The sequence below is a fragment of the Hydra vulgaris genome, chromosome 12 (assembly GCF_038396675.1).
Source record: "Hydra vulgaris chromosome 12, alternate assembly HydraT2T_AEP".
In the NCBI taxonomy this organism is placed as follows: domain Eukaryota; kingdom Metazoa; phylum Cnidaria; class Hydrozoa; order Anthoathecata; family Hydridae; genus Hydra; species Hydra vulgaris.
This window is the reverse complement of record NC_088931.1, coordinates 53,309,121-53,327,500: the sequence shown is the minus strand read 5'-3', so window position 1 is coordinate 53,327,500 and position 18,380 is coordinate 53,309,121. Positions and strand designations below refer to the sequence as shown.

The 18,380-nt window shown below is 26.6% G+C and overlaps 2 protein-coding genes across 5 annotated transcripts in view; one reads left to right on the top strand and one right to left on the bottom strand.

The window, feature by feature from the left end:
- The window catches only part of LOC100211877 (tartrate-resistant acid phosphatase type 5), a 15,318-nt gene extending 3,264 nt beyond the window's left edge, over positions 1–12,054 (top strand). Inside the window, exons 2-5 of the mRNA XM_065813699.1 lie at positions 126–347; positions 6,816–6,905; positions 7,656–7,870; positions 11,625–12,054. Of these exons, the coding sequence (XP_065669771.1) occupies positions 126–347; positions 6,816–6,905; positions 7,656–7,870; positions 11,625–11,861 (764 nt within the window). The 3' untranslated portion in view covers positions 11,862–12,054. The remainder of the gene's footprint in view (positions 1–125; positions 348–6,815; positions 6,906–7,655; positions 7,871–11,624) is intronic.
- The window catches only part of LOC100214193 (uncharacterized), a 16,532-nt gene extending 497 nt beyond the window's left edge, over positions 1–16,035 (bottom strand). The window contains exons 1-7 of one of the 4 annotated variants that reach the window (XM_065813697.1): positions 15,871–16,012; positions 15,705–15,792; positions 15,233–15,287; positions 14,964–15,124; positions 12,835–13,691; positions 12,583–12,734; positions 12,483–12,504 (exon numbers count right to left, since the gene is read on the bottom strand). In XM_065813697.1, the coding sequence (XP_065669769.1) occupies positions 12,483–12,504; positions 12,583–12,734; positions 12,835–13,691; positions 14,964–15,124; positions 15,233–15,287; positions 15,705–15,717 (1,260 nt within the window). In that variant the 5' untranslated portion in view covers positions 15,718–15,792; positions 15,871–16,012. Of the gene's footprint in view, positions 1–11,973; positions 12,118–12,482; positions 12,505–12,582; positions 12,735–12,834; positions 13,692–14,963; positions 15,125–15,232; positions 15,288–15,704; positions 15,793–15,870 lie in introns of those variants that run through there. The other 3 variants (XM_065813696.1, XM_065813695.1, XM_065813698.1) reach the window with 3 other exon arrangements.
- Between the last annotated feature and the right edge of the window lie 2,345 nt (positions 16,036–18,380).

The window sequence follows — 18,380 nt, the reverse complement described above, 5'->3', positions numbered from 1 at the left end:
TATAATAATACTAATGATAATATTTTAAGTCACAAATTTCAACCTTAGGTGATATACACTATGCTAAAAATTGTTCTTCACAAGCTCAAAGTTAAAAAAAAAAATTAATAAAACTTTTCTTTTAGGAGACAATTTTTACTTTGATGGTATTGAGAATGAGCATGATCCTCGGTTTGAACAGACGTTTCAATCAGTATTTAATGAGCCTTCTTTGCAAGTACCATGGTATTTAATTGCTGGAAACCATGATCATCATGGAAATGTATCTGGACAGATTGCTTATTCATCTCATATGAAGTTCTGGAATTTTCCAGATTTTTGGTATTCAAAAAAATGGACATTACCAAGTAAGAGCCATTTTTAGCAAAGTTTTATAATTAAATTTAATTAATTAAAAAGGCTCTATTTTTTATAAGACAAGTAGTTTTAAGTTAATTTTGGCAATGAGCAAAAATTCTTAAAATCTTTAAAAATCCTAATCGTAAGATTTCAAGCAACTCAAAAACTTAGTGTTCAGTTTTTATGACCCTGCAATGTTTACAGCCCCCTCAAATTGAGGGGGATTAAAACTTTATATGGTCATAGTTTTTGAAAAATAAGAGATTATTGCATGAAATTTGAAATTTGTTGATGAATATAAATTTAGATAAAAAATAGTAAAGAAAATATTTTATAAACTCGTTGCTCCCACGTTAAGGGCTGGGTGGGCCCAAAAATTAGGGTATTTTTGTTCCCAAGCTCCAATCACCCCAATTCTTAGCAAAACATTCTCTTTTGATATAAGCATAAAAATACAAAAGTTTGGAGTTTGCACAATGCCTGTAAGTTTTTTACTGCATTTTAAATTGTTAAAACATCAAAACAGCCATGGTCATATTGTCAAAGTTCCTGTCCAAGCCTGATATATATATATATATATATATATATATATATATATATATATATATATATATATATATATATATATATATATATGTGTATATATATATGTGTGTATATATATATATATATATATATATATATATATATATATATATATATATATATATATATATATATATATATATATATATACAACCCTCGGAATTAGGAAAAATGAGGTCGGCAATAATTTGCAGACCTCAATCTTTTTGAGGTCGGCAATAATTATTTGATACAAAGGTGTGACCATAAAACATAGAAAGGAGATCAGCAATTTTTTGCCGACCTTAAACATTTTCAGGCCGGCAGTTAGGTCGGCATTGCCGAATGCCGACCCTAATTCCGAGGGTTATATATATATATATATATATATATATATATATATATATATATATATATATATATATATATATATATATATATGTACAGGGGCTATTCTAGACCGTTTTTGACAGCGTCAACCATATTTGGGCACTGCCCAAATTACAATTTGAGGACCTTTTTTTTTTACATTTTTTGCAGAGAATATTGTTTTTTTTTTTTGTGAAAAAAAAAAATCGCCGTTGATTTTCCGCTAAATTTCTCCAAAACTTTTTTCTGAGAATATCCCTTGATGTATATATGCAGGCCATGTTTTAAAGCGTTATGCAATATAATTTTAAAAATAAAGTAATAAACTTTTAATAAATAAAGTAAATAAATTAATATAATTTTTTATTTGTTAATCTCTAATTTTTTTTTAATAAAAAATCATTTATAGTTGCAAAGCTGCAATTATAAATTTAAGAAATTATCATTTCAAAAATTCAAAAATTTAACATATTTTAATTCATTTATGCAAATGTTGAGAAAAGAAAGAAATATGTTAATATCAAAAATTTTTTAAAATGAAATATTAGATTTAATTATTTAATATTAAAAAAAAAATAAACATTCTTTATTGTAATAATAAAAAAGTTGTTAAGTAACATTTAACTCATTTTGCAGTAATTAATATTATTAAAGTAATTTGAAAAAGTTTTAAAAAATAATGACATCAAATATCGCGTTAAGCTAATGCATTAAACATTTTTATTTAAAGCAAGGCTTGTATATGTGTGTGTGTGTGTGTGTGTGTGTGTGTATATATATATATATATATATATATATGTATATATATATATATATATATATATATATATATATATATATATATATATATATATATATATATATATATATATATTTGAGTATAAGTATATAAGTATATAATATATATATATATTATATACTTATTTGAGTCATTTAAATAAGAAAATCTTTGGTTTGTCGAAGTTTTTACTTACACTTGTTATGTTTATGCGCATTGCCTGTTTCATTAGGTTGAGTTTTAAAATACTGCAAAGTATTTACATATAAATCTTTTAAATGCTTTTGACGTAAAAACTGCTATCACAGTTTAGGAGGGAGAGGGGTTCAGTTATATGTGATCATCTGTGGCAGTAGGGAAGGGGTTAAGAATTGATTAATATAGGTTGGCGTGCTTTGGGGATGACCTCTTTAATTGCATTTACAAACAATTTGTTTTACTAAAACAAAAATAAAAAAGGTTCTAACTGATTTTTTTTTATATTAGAAGAATAGCAAATAAATCTTCTTTTTTTTTAATGTCTAAATAAAAATATTTAGATAATTCTTATTTTTATTCATTTATATTTATGTCAACCAAAATAAGAATACATAAACAAATAAAAAAACAATAGTATAAGTAATTCTAATTAATATTAAAAAATAATTAAAAAAATTTTTTCTAAATTCTCCTAATATAAAAATTTTTAGTTAGAACCTTGTCAAATTAATGCGACAAAATAAGAATTACTAAATGGCGTAATTCATTTTGTTAACAAAAAAGCACCCGAACTTTAGTAAATGCATTTAATTTTAACTTATGTTACACAAATTTAAAATAAAAATATGCTTTAGCTAAGCATCATTATTCAAAACTTTAAATGTAAAAACGTAACATTGAATATTCTTTTCCATAATTTATTAAAAATCTTAAGTTTTTAAAATAAATTTTTGAAAAAACAAAACTTTATCATGTTTTACAAAAACAAAACACTATCATGTTAACTTATGTTACATGAAAATTGCTAAAGTTCTTTCATTATTTTGTTAATATATATATATTTTATAAAGTATAAAATTTGACTAACAACAATTGGAACATGTTAGCTCCATTTTCACGCTAAATTAGTTGCGATTATGCAAGTAAATTCATCGTTAAAATAACATTTTACAATGATACTTTTTTGTCATGCGACAATGAGAAAAACTGTAACTTTCAGAAGCATAAAAATGACTTAAATAAATTAATTTTAGTACTAAAGGTATATTTTAAATAAACTTTCATGTGTCTACATCAATATTCATTTGCTAAAAGTTGTCAAAAAAGAGAATAAAACTTGACTACTTTTTCATTTTCCACTGTGGAATTGCCCATATATATACATTTTTTTTACAAGGTTTTTTCTTTCCTCAAGGTTTCAAAATCAAGTGTGTTTGGCTAAACACACTTTATTTTAAAACAGTCTAATTAAAAAAAGTTATTGATACCTGGCTCATATATTCATGTTTCATAAAATATAATTTTAAATTTTATGAAACATGAATATTTTTTCTCACCAATTTATATGTTCTACTTTTTAAATTTTCTACCTTCTATAAATATTGAATATTCTATAAAGTTGAATAATATGAAAAATATACAACGTTTTTCATAAAAAAGATATAAATTTCTGTAAAATTTTGTTTCTTTTGAGACTCAGGTGATTTAGTTTTGAAGAAATAAAATTTCACTGATATGATGGGACCCAGCATAAAATGAAAGGTTACCTTTTTCAAAAGATAAATACAACCAATAATTTTTTAGCTACTTTTAAATCAAAACTAATTAGATCTCTATGGTCATGATCATCTCATGTAGACAACCCCAATGTCTTCACGAGATAATCATGACCATGAAGGATCATTTAAGGTCTTCACTAGATGATACCATGAGAGATCATTTAATAGGAATTGCACAACACTAATTTTCTAAAAGAGTTGATCAGGTTGAACAAGTTTAAAATATAAAGGAATATTATGATTTGAAAAATGACTCCATTGGAATTTGTTGTGACAACAGCTGGCAATACTGGAAAAGTACAGATTATGTCTGATATTTTAATGTTTTCGATTTGATAATATTCTACTTTGGAGAACATACGTTGGAGAACCTAACATTTCAATAGCTAAGTGCATGTCATGAGGCCTGATGCTGTTTATATTTCAACCATGCACATTAAGGTTAAGGGCTTTGGGTTTATGGCTCTAATTAATGATATTTTGGTAATCAAAACCTAATGCTATCAGAAAGATTAATATAATATAGTTAATATAATTTTTACATCAGAGATGTATAACTTGTACTATATTAATGCATTCACATTTGATATTTGTGATCCACAATTTGTGATTCTTTTATATTTAAAAAAATTAATAATACTTAGTCAGATATTAAAAGTGTGGTTAAAATAATCTTACTTTTAGTGACTAGTTTAAATGTTTTATAAACTAACAAAGTAGCGTTTCTGTGGTAATTGGTAAAGCACAACATTAAATTCATCCTAGACTTTTTCAATTTTATTTTATGCTGTTGTAAAAAAAATGTAAAAGTAGAAAAGCTACTAAAAAAAGTAGTCATCAATTTTTATTTAGAACTAAATAATAATTTCAATATATTAATGTAAGATATTATATAAACTAATAAGATATAAGATTAAGTATTTCAAAGATATTAATTTATTCTTGTGTATCTAATCAATTTTCAAACTTGCGCACAGAATAACAATCAAAACTATTTAATTTTTTCTATTTTTATTATTTTTTAAATAAAACTTTTTTTTTTTCCTGCATTTTTCCATCTCTAATCTTTAATTTTCTGCAATTTTTTTTCTCATTATTTTTGCTTTTTGGTTGATGATTGTCAAGTACCTTTTAATAACCTTCACATCTGGACATTTTAGAGGATTGCTGTTTTGGGCACAATATTTACATTTTTCTATTTATACCAAACTATAGCCAGTTTACTATTTGAAACCAAATGAAACCAAATCAGGCCAGAACACAAGGATATTATCATGGAACTTAATGAGAGGTAGAAATTATTTGTGTTAATACTTTTTAACATATTTGACTAGAAAGTATGGAATCAGAACTATAAGGTGCTGGTTTTTACCACATATGCAAATAGTTTGCCAAATTAAGGCTTTTATTTTATAGCAAACTTATCATGTTTTGTGTATTTAAATTTCTTATCTACTTCTCCTCTATATTTGTAATATATTTAAAAATGTATTTCATGTTCAAATGAGGAAAAATATGGAGGCAGAATAGAGGATGTCAAATATAGAGGATGGAAGCAGCTCCAGGAATTTGCTGATGATTGTACTTAATATAAATTCCATTATGATCAATAATACAGAAATTAAAAAAAACTCATACAACTTTCTACAAAGAGCTCCTGCATGTTTTTTGTATTTCAGAATGGTTTGGCACTTTTTCTGAATTAAAAGATCATGTTTATTTTGAACCTTTACTAAAAAACTATGAGAAAATCTGTTTGTTTTTGTTGTGTGTGTTTCCTTAGTAAAATGGGGTAATCTTAAGACTGCTAACCAGTTTAATATCTTGATAACCATATTTTCTTCATTTTACACCAATAAATAAATGTACAATTTCTTTAACCTTGTGTACCAAATAAGGTTGTGTAGCTGGTTATTTTTAATCAAACAGATTATGTAGTTAAAATAACTTTTGGTTTGAAATTATAACCAAGAAAAATGATTTTATAAAGTTCAATTTATGCATCTACATGGTCCATGCCTCTGTCTGCTTGAGAAGATATGTGTTTGGTGCCATCAAATCATGCTTTATATACCATTGATCCGCCATGTACAATAAATGGTTGTGTATACAAAGTTTTCTATATTGATTTGGCAAATATCATTTAACAAAATAATCAAGATTTATTAAGAAAAAAATTTTTTTTTTCAAATACATTTAAAAAATAACTTTATGTATGTGTAATGATCTAACATAAAGTTAAAAAACCACAAAAAAACCCACTTGGCCACTCCTCCCCTCTGACCTTGAGTTCACCTCAGGTAAAAACAAATCAGAATAATCTATAAATTTACAATTGACTTCAATAATAAATAATTACTTTTAATGATTATTAATAGTGGTAATTAATAACAACCACTGCTTACTTGGTTTAATTTGTAATATTAGAATCTAAGAATATGTATTTTTACCCACGTAAATTAAAAACTTAAAAAAAAAAATCCATATTTTTTTGTAGAGAAATTGACGCTGATTAACTAAACACTCATCTTTTTGAATGTACTTTCTTTAGAAAAACTCAAAAGATTTTTTTTTAAGTTTCATTTACATAAAAAATGTGTTCAAATCATTTAAAAAAAAGGTTTACATCAAAAATAATGTGTTCAAATCATTTAAAAAAAAGATTAACATCAAAAAAAAATTATTTAAAAATTTTTTTTGACTACTTTGTTAAAAAAAAGTAGTCAAAATCTTTTTTAAAAGCAATCATTGACAATGTTTGAAGGTATTATTTTAAAATAACTAATGGTAAACAGCAATATGAATCACATGACATAATAGACAAAATTACAAGTAAAAGTACAGAATACAAAATATCTCAAAATACAAAAAGGTACAACATACTTTTTGAGATACTCAAGTTAATTAACTTTTGGGCGTGTCTTGTAAGTGAATTTAGAAACTTCAAAATACAAACATTTTAAGGTATATGATATAGTAATATACAATTTTATCTATACTTTCTTTAGATAGCAGTCGAACATTACAGCTGGTTATGCTAGATACAATCATTTTATGTGGAAACACTGGTTATGATGATTCTCTCATGCAGCCAAGTGGTAAATGTATTTTATTTGATTGCTTTAATATATGACTAAAAAATACTCAGTTTCTTGATCTGTCAAAAAGTTTATAAGCTAAACACTATGAATATGTTAGTAAAATTTTGTGCCAACCTTTTTACAATGTTAAATCAAATGGCAATATGCCAAAACTAAAAACATACAGTAGAGGTTTTTAATTTCAAGCATTAATTTATTTGGATTGGTTATGATAATCATTTGAACCACATTCTTTTGGTATTTTGCTTTGATACCATTGCCTATAATGTTGATTTGTATAACGTATGTATAACAATTTAGTTAATTTTAATTGTTAAAATAAGAGTGTGACTTTCAAAAATTGTTTAAAATATAAATTGTAATGCATTAAATTACAGATTATGCAGGGGTTAATATAAATTTTTTTTTTTAAATTATAGTTTTTAGGTTATTTATTCTGTTAAGTTATTTTTTAACTGCATATGGGAAAATGTTTATAAGCAAACTATGAGCTTAAAATTTTTTTCTGAATTCTGAATGTTTGAAATAATGGGCTTCTACTGTATTTCCAAAACTACCGAAGTTAGTTCACTTTTTAGAGTTTTTAAAACATAAACATTTCACAATTAAATAAATTTAATATAAAAAAGGTTTAATTATAAAAAATTAAATTTATATTAAAGTTATAAAAAAGTAAGCAATTATTAAAATTTGATAAAAAATTTAGTAAACAATTATTAAGTTTTCATTTTTATCTGAAATATTAAGGTCCCAAGGATGAGAAACTATCAGAAAATCAATGGAATTGGTTGGAACAGCAACTTGCCAGTTCTAAAGCAGATTATCTTATAGTTGGCGGGCATTTTCCAGTATGGAGTATTGGTGAGCATGGACCAACAAAGTGTCTTGTAAAACGCCTAAAACCACTTCTTGAAAAATATAACGTAACTGCTTATTTAAATGGTCATGATCATAATTTACAGGTATTTATAATTATGTAATAACTTTATGTAGTAAATTAATTAAATTAAATTAATTTTTTGTTATGAGCTTTAATAACTATATTCACGACTGTAAAATAACCATATGAACCATGTATTTTATTTTACTTCAGTTCACCTCCCCAAGGCCTATAACCATATGAAATAACCATATAAACCATACGTGTTTATAATCATATGAAATAACCATATAAACCATGTGTTTAAGTGCAAAATTGGAAAAGTATGTAAATACAGTAGTTTACAGTATGTCATATATAAAAGTGAGATCTTCTCAAAAAAAAAATTTTGTGCGGAGATAAACCACTCTTTATGAACTTGAAATATATTTTTACTGTTTTTTTTTTAAAAACAAATTCTCAACAAATCAGCTAATTTAAATTACTAGTTTTTAAACTACTAAGTGAAGACAGAAAACAGTGAAGAGAGGTAAAGAGCAAGAAATCAACAGAAGACTTGTAAACTTGTAAATTGTTTGTGTCAGGAAAACATAAAGGCGGGAGAGAAATGCAAAGCATCAACGTTTGTGTTTTTTGGTCCTTGTATAAAAGAGAGAAGGCCTCAGTAGAAAAACCAGCCCAAATTTTTTTTTTTTTTTTTTTTGTTATTTCACCTCCCCAAGGCCCAGAAGGCCACTACAGATGAGGAGGCTACTTAATTGTGGTTATAACCCTCTCTCAACTCTATAACTCCGAAACACGAACCTTGACGAACAAGGCCGCTGCGCGGAGAAACAAGTTGAGCACGGTACTACCAGGGACGTGGTGGGGATCGAACTCGGAACCTCTCGCTTATGAAGCGAGCGCACTACCACTACACCACTACCGCAAATATGACAACAGTATTCCATACAATGGAGAATAAGAGATTTGTATAGGTAGAGAAAGAAATCATGAGTAAAAATATGGTAATCATGATAAAAAGAGGCAATTTTAGCAGGCGCTAACTTTGCAATCAATTGTAATTATGGTTATCATGAGAGTTCAGTATTGAATGATAGTCCGAGAAAACATCTTGGAATCGATCAACAATATTACAATAATTATTAGTAAATAAATTTTTATGGTAATAAATTAAGTATTTTTATTAGGGTTTTTTTTTAGTTTTATTTGGGTTAAAATTTCACCAATGCACTGCAAACCCTAATCTGTCACAAAAGAAAGATTTAAATCAAGAACAGCTGTTTGTTCTATTTTTCAAAATGTAAATGAGAAACAATACAGGAATAAGGATGGAACCTATGATACCCCATAAGTTACTGGATAGGAAAACAAGTGTTGTCCTTCAAAGATGACTTTAATACTGTTTGTCAATTATGGATTAAAAGACTAACAGTAGTAAGAAGACTGATTGTAAGATTGATAGTTAGAAGATTGGGTGATAGTTAGAGGAGTTTGAGCAATATCCAGAGTTTTTAAAAGTTGTAATTACAGATGTCATTTTTTAGTAGAAAAAAAAAACAAGATTCAGTTCAGTGCTTGTTAAATCTTTTATAAAGAAAGTTCTGGAGAACAGTTATGTAAAACTTTAAAAATTGTCCAGACCATAAGCTGTTGAAAAATGTCAGAAATAACTTAAGCAATAGAAACAGGAAAAACTTGAAGAATTAACTTTGACATTACTCTTAGATATATAAATAGAGCTAAAGTATGTGAGCTAGTAGGTCTTTTATATTCTACATGCAATAAGTAAAGATAATAGATCGCAATTGTTCAAGTTGTTAGGAGATAAAGTTTGTTGCTGCTTTTATCTACAAAGAAAATCTAGAAGTATTAGAAAAACCTTAAGAAAAGTTTTGCTTTAAACTACAATAAAAACCAACCTAAAAGTGAGTTTCAACTTGTCTGTATTTTTACAAGAACAAAAAAGAGAATAGAAAAATAATTTATTTTCAATGTGTTGGATCCGAAACATTTGTTGTAAAGCTGCAGTAAGCCATTGGGATTGCAATTATTTTTCAACTTTTTTTTGAATTTGCTATTTAATTGCTTGAGTTACTTCAATATTAAAGGTTGTTTGCAAACAATGTTAATGCTAGATTGTTATTAATGTAGGTTCTGAAGGCAGTGGCTAAGATGGTGTAGTTACTACTACTGCTGAACTGGCATAGATTCTGGTTGTTGAGATGTTAAAGACTCAGGTTAAGATGATGTTTCAAATGTATTAGCAATTTGCAATTTCGACTGTTTGATTACATTAATTTTGAGTCGAAAAAATCAGTATTTTAAAATCCAGTGACTATTTGCATGTGAAAGCCTCACCAGAGCTGAAATGTTTTGCTATAATTTAATAACTTTAATTAAATTTATTAAGTTATTAATAAATTTATTCAGTAACTAATTAAACTAAAGAGTAAACTAATTAAATTCTTTTAAATTTTTTTAATGGTGGGATCTTACGTGCCAATGAGCCACTGCATGACTTACTTACCTTTCATTTGTCTGAACCATATTAGCATCAACCTTCATACAGGTTTTTTTTCTTGTTTAAAAATAATCTATGTTGCCAGAAGATTACCAGCAACACAAATGCATTTTCAATCCTATAATTGATTTTTTCATTATTGGCAACCAATTTCAATGTTTGTTTAACACCACACCTGCAAACTATGTGTCACATGCCTTGTACACCAGAAAAGCCAATTTCATCAAAATTCCACAAATGACACAAGTGTTTTCGTTAATACTTGCTTCGTTGAATTCGCTTTGTAGTGTGTGTTAAAATACTTTGCTTCTATTTCTTTGGATTCAATTTTTTTCAAGACATTTTATATAATAGAATAGATTTAATTATAATCGATATTAAGTTTAAACAAATAATTTATCGAGATTTATTGGTCTGTTGAGACATTAATAAAAATACTTATTTATCAAGTTAACAATTAGCGTTTTTTAACTCATAACACTTTGGTGGAAATAACAAGTTTAAATTTGAAAAAAGATTCGTGTACAGCATAAAAACGTAAAAAAGTATACGTTTTAAGCTCACTGTTAGCAAACTTCACATCCGAGAGTTTTATGCCCGTTTTTCAAAAATAAAAATAAAATTTATTACACGACCAAAAGAGTTTTTTTATAGAATTTTATATAATCTTATTCAGAATTTTCTACAACATGATCGGCAAATTGCAAATATAAGTTTTCTACAACATGTTCGGCAAGTTGCAAATATAAGTTTTCTACAACATGATCGGCAAATTGCAAATATAAGTTTTCTACAACATGATCGGCAAATTGCAAATATAAGTTTTCTACAACATGATCGGCAAATTGCAAATATAAGTTTTCTACAACATGATCGGCAAATTGCAAATATAAGTTTTCTACAACATGATCGGCAAATTGCAAATATAAGTTTATTCAATAAATAGGAGAAAAATAATAACTAACATCATAACTATTTCATTATTTATTTTATTCTACCCTCTATAAACATTCATTTATCTATTTAAATTTAATTAAAAAATAAAAGATTCAAGTTTTAATTGTCAAGTAAATGTTTTAAGAAAAATATAACACTAACCTTGTTCCAAACTGAACCCATTATTTATGTATATATATTTATATTATATATTTTTTTATTTAATACACATACTTTTCTGTGTTCAAAAAAAATATTTTTCAATTATATTTCTATGAATGAAATTATATTTCTATTCAATTGTATTTCTATGAATGAAATCATATTTCTATTCAATTGTATTTCTATGAATGAAATCTTCATTTTATTTTTAAAGCATCTAGTTGACACTGGTATTCATTACTTTGTGATTGGTGCTTCAAATTTTATACAATACGACAAAAGAAATGCAAAAAAAGTTCCAAAAGATTCTCTTCAATTTTTTTGGGCAGATGAGTCGAAGTTGGGAAGTTTTGCGTTAATAAATGTCTCTAACGAGTTTCTAAAATTAAGCATGATTGACTCTTCTGGACTATGTTTGCACGAACAAACAATGCAACCGAGAAACATTTGATTATTTTATATTAATTATTCTTTTATATAAATTCAATTTTTTTACTTTTTTTTATATATTTTTAAAGTTAATGTGTAAGTAAAAATTTTTATTACTTTTTTTATTATATATAAAAAAAAATTTATATTACTGATGCTAATATATATTTTAAAATGAAGAAAAAAAAGAAATTTTATTTCAGTGATGCTTTAGCCATTGTTTGCATTTTCTTCTTTAGTTCTTTATACTCATTGACGGTATATTGCTTTTTCTCTTCCTATAAAACATAACGTTATAGTTATTATACCACAAATGCTTTAGACATTTTTTTTTCTTTAAAGTTTTAGGATGAGTTCACGAATCCTCGTTATTTTGTTTTGTCCGTATTTCTTTCTTTACAAATAGAGTTTTTTCATTCACTAAATCCAATATTACTGAAGGTCCTTAACAAAATGTTTTTACTTTGAAATAGATAAGTCAATAATTAGAACAAAAAACTCAGGTATGAACGTTTGTAATTTTATTTTTCGAGTTTTTAATTTTTTAAGTTTTAATTCTTATAATTTGCAATGCTTGATATTTGGATGTTTTTTTCATTTTTGAGTAAGTTATAAAAAACCAAACTTATACATTAAAACCTACCTTACTTTTCTCTGGATATTTCCTAATAAAGAAAAAAAAGTTTTTCTTTTATAAGTTTATTTTATATATTAAAAAATAAATAAATAAAAGAATCACTTACTTGTGAGTATTCATAATTTTTCCTGCAAACAAGGCAACATTTCTAAATAAATGTTTTTTATTTGCATGGGTTTCTTCCTTTGAATTCATTTCAACTGGTATCAACTTGGTTTCTAATTTATTTGCTTGTGAAGTTCCTTTGTCTTCTTCGATCTACAGGAAGTAAAATATTATTTTATTCAATTGTGTTACAAAGTACTTTAAACTTTTTTTTTCTTTATAAATTTAATCAGAATGAGAATATAAAAATTACCGTTTCGCCTAATAGCCCTTCTTTGAGTGGCTTTGAATCGTTTTTTCTATATGCCTTCGATTGCAACAGATTTTGCCTAGTTTTTGTTTTTTCGAACAAAATTAAAAGCGCTTGATATATCGGTATTCCACCAGAGTACATACCATTCCGATACTTTAACTTTTCATGAACAGACAAACGAATTTTTCTATATGTTGCAGGATTTTTTTTTACTATTAGTCGTAAAAAACTTGATCTCTCTATTTCATATAGTATCAAATGCTGCATGCATACTGCAGATGCAATATTAAAAGGTAGATCTAAAATTGCTTCTATATCCCCAATAATACCTTGCACGCCTACTGTACAAACGTTAACCTCTCGATGTCGCTGCTCCAAAGAATGGAAGCCTTTAGTTTGACGAAGTTGTCTTTTCTCGAGAACTGTTAATGACTTGTAAATATCAAAGCTACTTTCCTCGTTTTCTTGAGCTCCATCTAACAAACAAAGAATATTTGGGTATATCTCTTTGTGTTTTTTTGGATTCATTGTTAATTTTGCTTGACCATCTAGTATGAAATATACAGCATCAGAAGCATGTCCTTGTTTAATAATCAACTCATTGTAACGATACTCTTTTATTTGCAAGTTTTCTGATAAAAGATTTCTGTAGAATAATGGCCACATTTTAAACAACGGATGTGCTGCTACAAAAGTTGTTCTTTTAATTATCTCTTGGGCAAACTCTTCGGGAACATATTCTGAAAATACTGCTTTTCCTATTAAAACTGCAACACATGGTTCTTCAGCAATTACTGTGGCTGTTCTGACGCCGTGTTTAGAGATAAAGCTTAGTTCTCCAAAACATCTTCCAGTACCTTTCAAAATATTATGAACAATAAATAAATATAAGTAAAACACACATGTTTAACAGCTAATGGTTACAGGTTCAAATAATTGAAGGCAAAAAATTGAGAAGTGATTAGAGTTTTGAGGTTCGGTTTAACCTTTCGATATGGAATTTATAACTTTTGTACAAAATAAATTAATGTGTAATAATAAAAGCTTTAATGGTCTTTAAATTATCTTTAAAAGACTTTAGGCAGACAAAAGCTCATTTTATAAATTTTATAAATGAGAATTTAGAAAATGCAAGGTTGCATATAACTTTTGCCTTAAATTAACTTTCAAACCAGACTATCTATAACTTTAATGATAGGTCATTATAACAATAACCACAAATAAACAAAAACGATATTTTTTTATACTTACAGCAGTTATCAATATAAAAGTATATAGAGTAAATTAAAGAAAAAAATTCCGTATACCATTTAAAATTTTATACTCAATCGACTTTACCCTTCCGCGAGGAAAGGATAAGGTCGTATACTAAATAAATGGATTTTAACATTAAGGTGCATGGATAGTTTAGTGAGAACTTAAAGTTTACTTTACGCGAACAGTGCCGTGGCAAAAGGGTCGTAACCCCCCCCCCCCTACCCCGCAAAAAAAACAAAAAAAAACAACACCTTTTTCCTCTTATCGTAGTTAAGACGATTTACAAATTATTTGAATTCTTTTGAAATTAGTATGATTTTATTATGTCCAAACAAGTGCAAAAAAAAACTTCTTTTTTTTTTTATATATATTTTCAAAATCTTTTTACTACCCCTAATAGTGAATCTAAAAAACACCATTTTGGAGTCTTTAGATCGGTCTTGCTCATCGGCGTTAACATGAGCTAAAATCTTTTGAAAAAGTGCCTTAACCCATTTTAGATCAAATTCTAATCGGTTCTGATATTTATTAACTATATATAACTGTCAAAATATGATCTTTCTATCAATTTTCATAAAAAATACTAGAACTCAGATCAAGAAAGAGCTTATAATTAATAAAAATATCATACAGACGCTATGATATTTTAAAATTGCCAAAAACTACACCGAGCATTATGTATTACTAAAAAAAAAAAAAGTTTTCTTAAATTTGCCAAAGGGCTCCTAACTTTTCAAATGAGCCCCCTAAAATTTTTGGCTCCCCTCCCCCTTAAATTGAGGGTGTAAATTCTATATATGTTTATTACAATAGTTTTATTTAATATTAAAAAAGTTTATAAAAGACTTGTATTAATAAAATAATATTCTTACGTAAAACACAAAGCTCTTGCCCGAATCGGACTCTTTCTTTAGGACCTTTGGCAGTTGTTATATCTAACGAAATCGGCTCCACAATCATGTCATCTGAACCTGGCATAGTTCCTGGGTTTATTGCATAAACAGCAACACTCCCACGTAACAGTATAAAAAAACTAAAGTAAAAACAAAAGTTTTGATAGAGTAGGCAACGGTTCAGATTAAAAGTCTGTATTTGTAATATTATCTGGTAGAGAAGAATAAACTATACATCCGTGAACTACCCTTTTATAATCAGCGAAACAAATATTGGTTTAGATAACTCATACGCATAACGAACTATTAAAAAAGAGCAAGCGTTTACACTTATCAACTAGTGTTTGTATGCATCATCAAAAATATTTTCTAAATTACTTAAATATTTTAAGCATATATGCCAATTTACACATATTTTTGTCTATACTGAGCAGTTAATGATCTGAGACAAAAATGTTTTTTCTTAAGCTCGTAAGTTTGATCTTTGTGTTATAAACTGTAATGTTTAAAATGTATTACTAGTATTTCTAAAAATTTAACTAAAAAGCCTATATTTTTATGTATTGTGTTAAAACTATTGTTTTTTACTAAGAATTTCCTATTATTTATTATAGTAAGATATTACTATTTAAATAAAAAACAAAATCAATAAGGCGGAAGAAGGGGATGGGGGAGGGATGGAGATAGAGAATTTTTTTGCACGCACTTAAAATAGCTTACCAGTTTCCAACATCACCTTGATGTACAATTATGTGATCGGATTTATACGTTACTAACTTTGCGACACGTATAACATTTGTCAAACGTGCTAAAAAATATCAAATTTATCAATCAAGATTAAAAAAACATTTGGCTTCGGTTATGAGACATTTTAAAAATGTTAAACCTGTATCAAGAATTTGAAAAAGTGTACTACTTTTACGAAACCACGGAAGTAATAGTTGGATTTCATCTTCATTTCTTTCTTCAATTGGTTGAGAAACTAAGTGTTCAATCTTTCTAATCAATGTATCAGTAGGAATAACCATGTTGAAATAATATTTAGTTATTTGACGTCAGATATTGTTTAAAAATATTTAAAAAGTATTTTTTTCTTTTTTTTTGCAAAAACTTCTAATGAAATGAAAAACTTCTCATAAGTCATCTTTCACTATTAATAATATTTACTCAAAAAAAAAAAGAAATCATTTAAACATTTATTTCAAAATGCATTACACTATGCTCTTCTGAGTCCACTAGGGTAAATTTTGACATAATAAAATGTGAACTTTCCGTACTTTCAATTATTAAAAAAATCTCAAAAAGTAAAAATCATTAACAAGCTTTTAATTATTAAAAAGATATTATTTGTTAATAGTTGAAAGCTTTCTAAGACAGCTCACTACATTTTGCAGAAATATTATATTAGGTAGTTTAGCTCTTCTATTCTACCAAAATATAATTTGGTAGAATAGAATAGAATAGCTTTCAAATTATCTAATTTATCTAAAAGTCTTTTTGAATTGTTACCATCCAAACCAGTTCCATGGTAAACTCTAAACACTATAGTTTGACTTAAGTCAGGTATCAAAATCGGGTCGTAGAGTAATTCGTATTTTTTCAAACATAAAAGTAATACCAATAAAGATATGTATATATTGGGAGAAGAGTAAGAAGTTACTCTGAAGTTTCTAAAGATTTATCGAGGTACACAGTTCCTAGAATGCATTTTTAAAATTCCACCGTGTAATTTTTTTTTGCATCTATATGAAACGAATTGATTGTAGTTGATATCATTTGAACCCAAAGTTTTTTTTCTCTCTCTAAAGAGTACTTACCCCTTCACACTAGAAACAAGCATACTTGCCGCTGTGACTGCTTAAGCCAAAGAATGAATTATCACATTTTAGATCGAATGCTATAACATATTTTCAGATCAAGCATTATTGAATATTTTTACATCATTGAGAGATTTAAAATAATTTTAATACTTCCATAATGTTATGAAACAACTTCTACTAAAGCAAAAAATGATCTTCGGAATCAGAGTTTCTTCTTCTTTTTTTTTTACATTTATTTTGCTGTTTAACAATAAATAATTAACATATATATACAAGAAAGAAAAAATATATCCGTAGAACAAAGAACACAGTAAAATCTTGTCAACAAACACCGTTTTTGTATATACAATATATAATATAAACTTTTCTTATTACAATGATCTTTATAAATAAAGAGTTAAAAAGACAGGGGCTCAAAGAAGATAAAAATGACAATACGTCATCGCAATCTTTTCATAGAGCTCCTTTATACATTTTCAATAGAATACAGGTATTAAACTAAAAACCCTAATGGGCATAAAACTGCTGCGCTAATCAGTAAATCAAAAAAAGATCAAATAAAATAAATACTAAAATAATTAAAATTACTTGGTGATCCCTTTAAGCACAAATGATTCTCAAATTTAAAAAATTTCCTTTTTTATTTAAAACTTAAATTAACTTAATGACTTTGCCATACATTTGAATCCTTTTTGATAACTATTTCATATGTTTGGTCCTCAATATGCTATGCTACATTCAGCATGTTTATTTAAGCTTGAGTTTATATGAGTTACTTAAATTTGCTCTTAGATAATAGTTTTTATTTACGTTTATTTTAAACTTGTTATTAAAGTTTGCAGGAGAGAGACTATTATTGAATCAATACATAAAAATTAGCATGTTTTTGTAACTTTAAATTTTTTGAAGTTTTGATGGTTGCGTACTCGCCCATGTTATGTTTGCATAGCTGATGAAGCAATGAATTACTCCAAAATATATTAGTTTGAGACTTTGTTTATTGATATATGAGCGAACTCGATACATCATACCAATTATATTAGTGGTAGATTGAATATATCTTATTTGAGGAAGCCAGGATAAGTTCTCATCAACAAAAACTCCTTAGAATCTAATACTGACTTGTTTTTAATTAAGTTATCATTTAAGATAAGGTCAGGCAATTTAAAAGGAAGGTTTTCTTCTTGTGTTTTTGTATGGAATAATATATAGTTTGTTTTCTCTGAGTTAAGTGAGAGTTTGTTAGCCCTAAACCAACTATTTACGTTATTTAGCTCAATATTCATATTTAAGTATAATTTCTTGATATAATTGTTAGTAAGAAATATAAATTTAAAACTTCAGATTGTATATTACACACGTATTGTTTTCTATTGGTAAGATAACTTTTAATCCAATTGTAAGTTTTATTAATTATACCATAATGCTTTAGTTTATCTAATAGGATGCAATCGTCAACTGTGTCAAAAGCTTTTGATAAGTCAATAAATACTCCTCGAGTAAACTTGTTTTGTTTAAAACCATCAGTTATTTGATTAACTAATTCAATGATTGCATGCTCTGTTGAGAGGTTTTT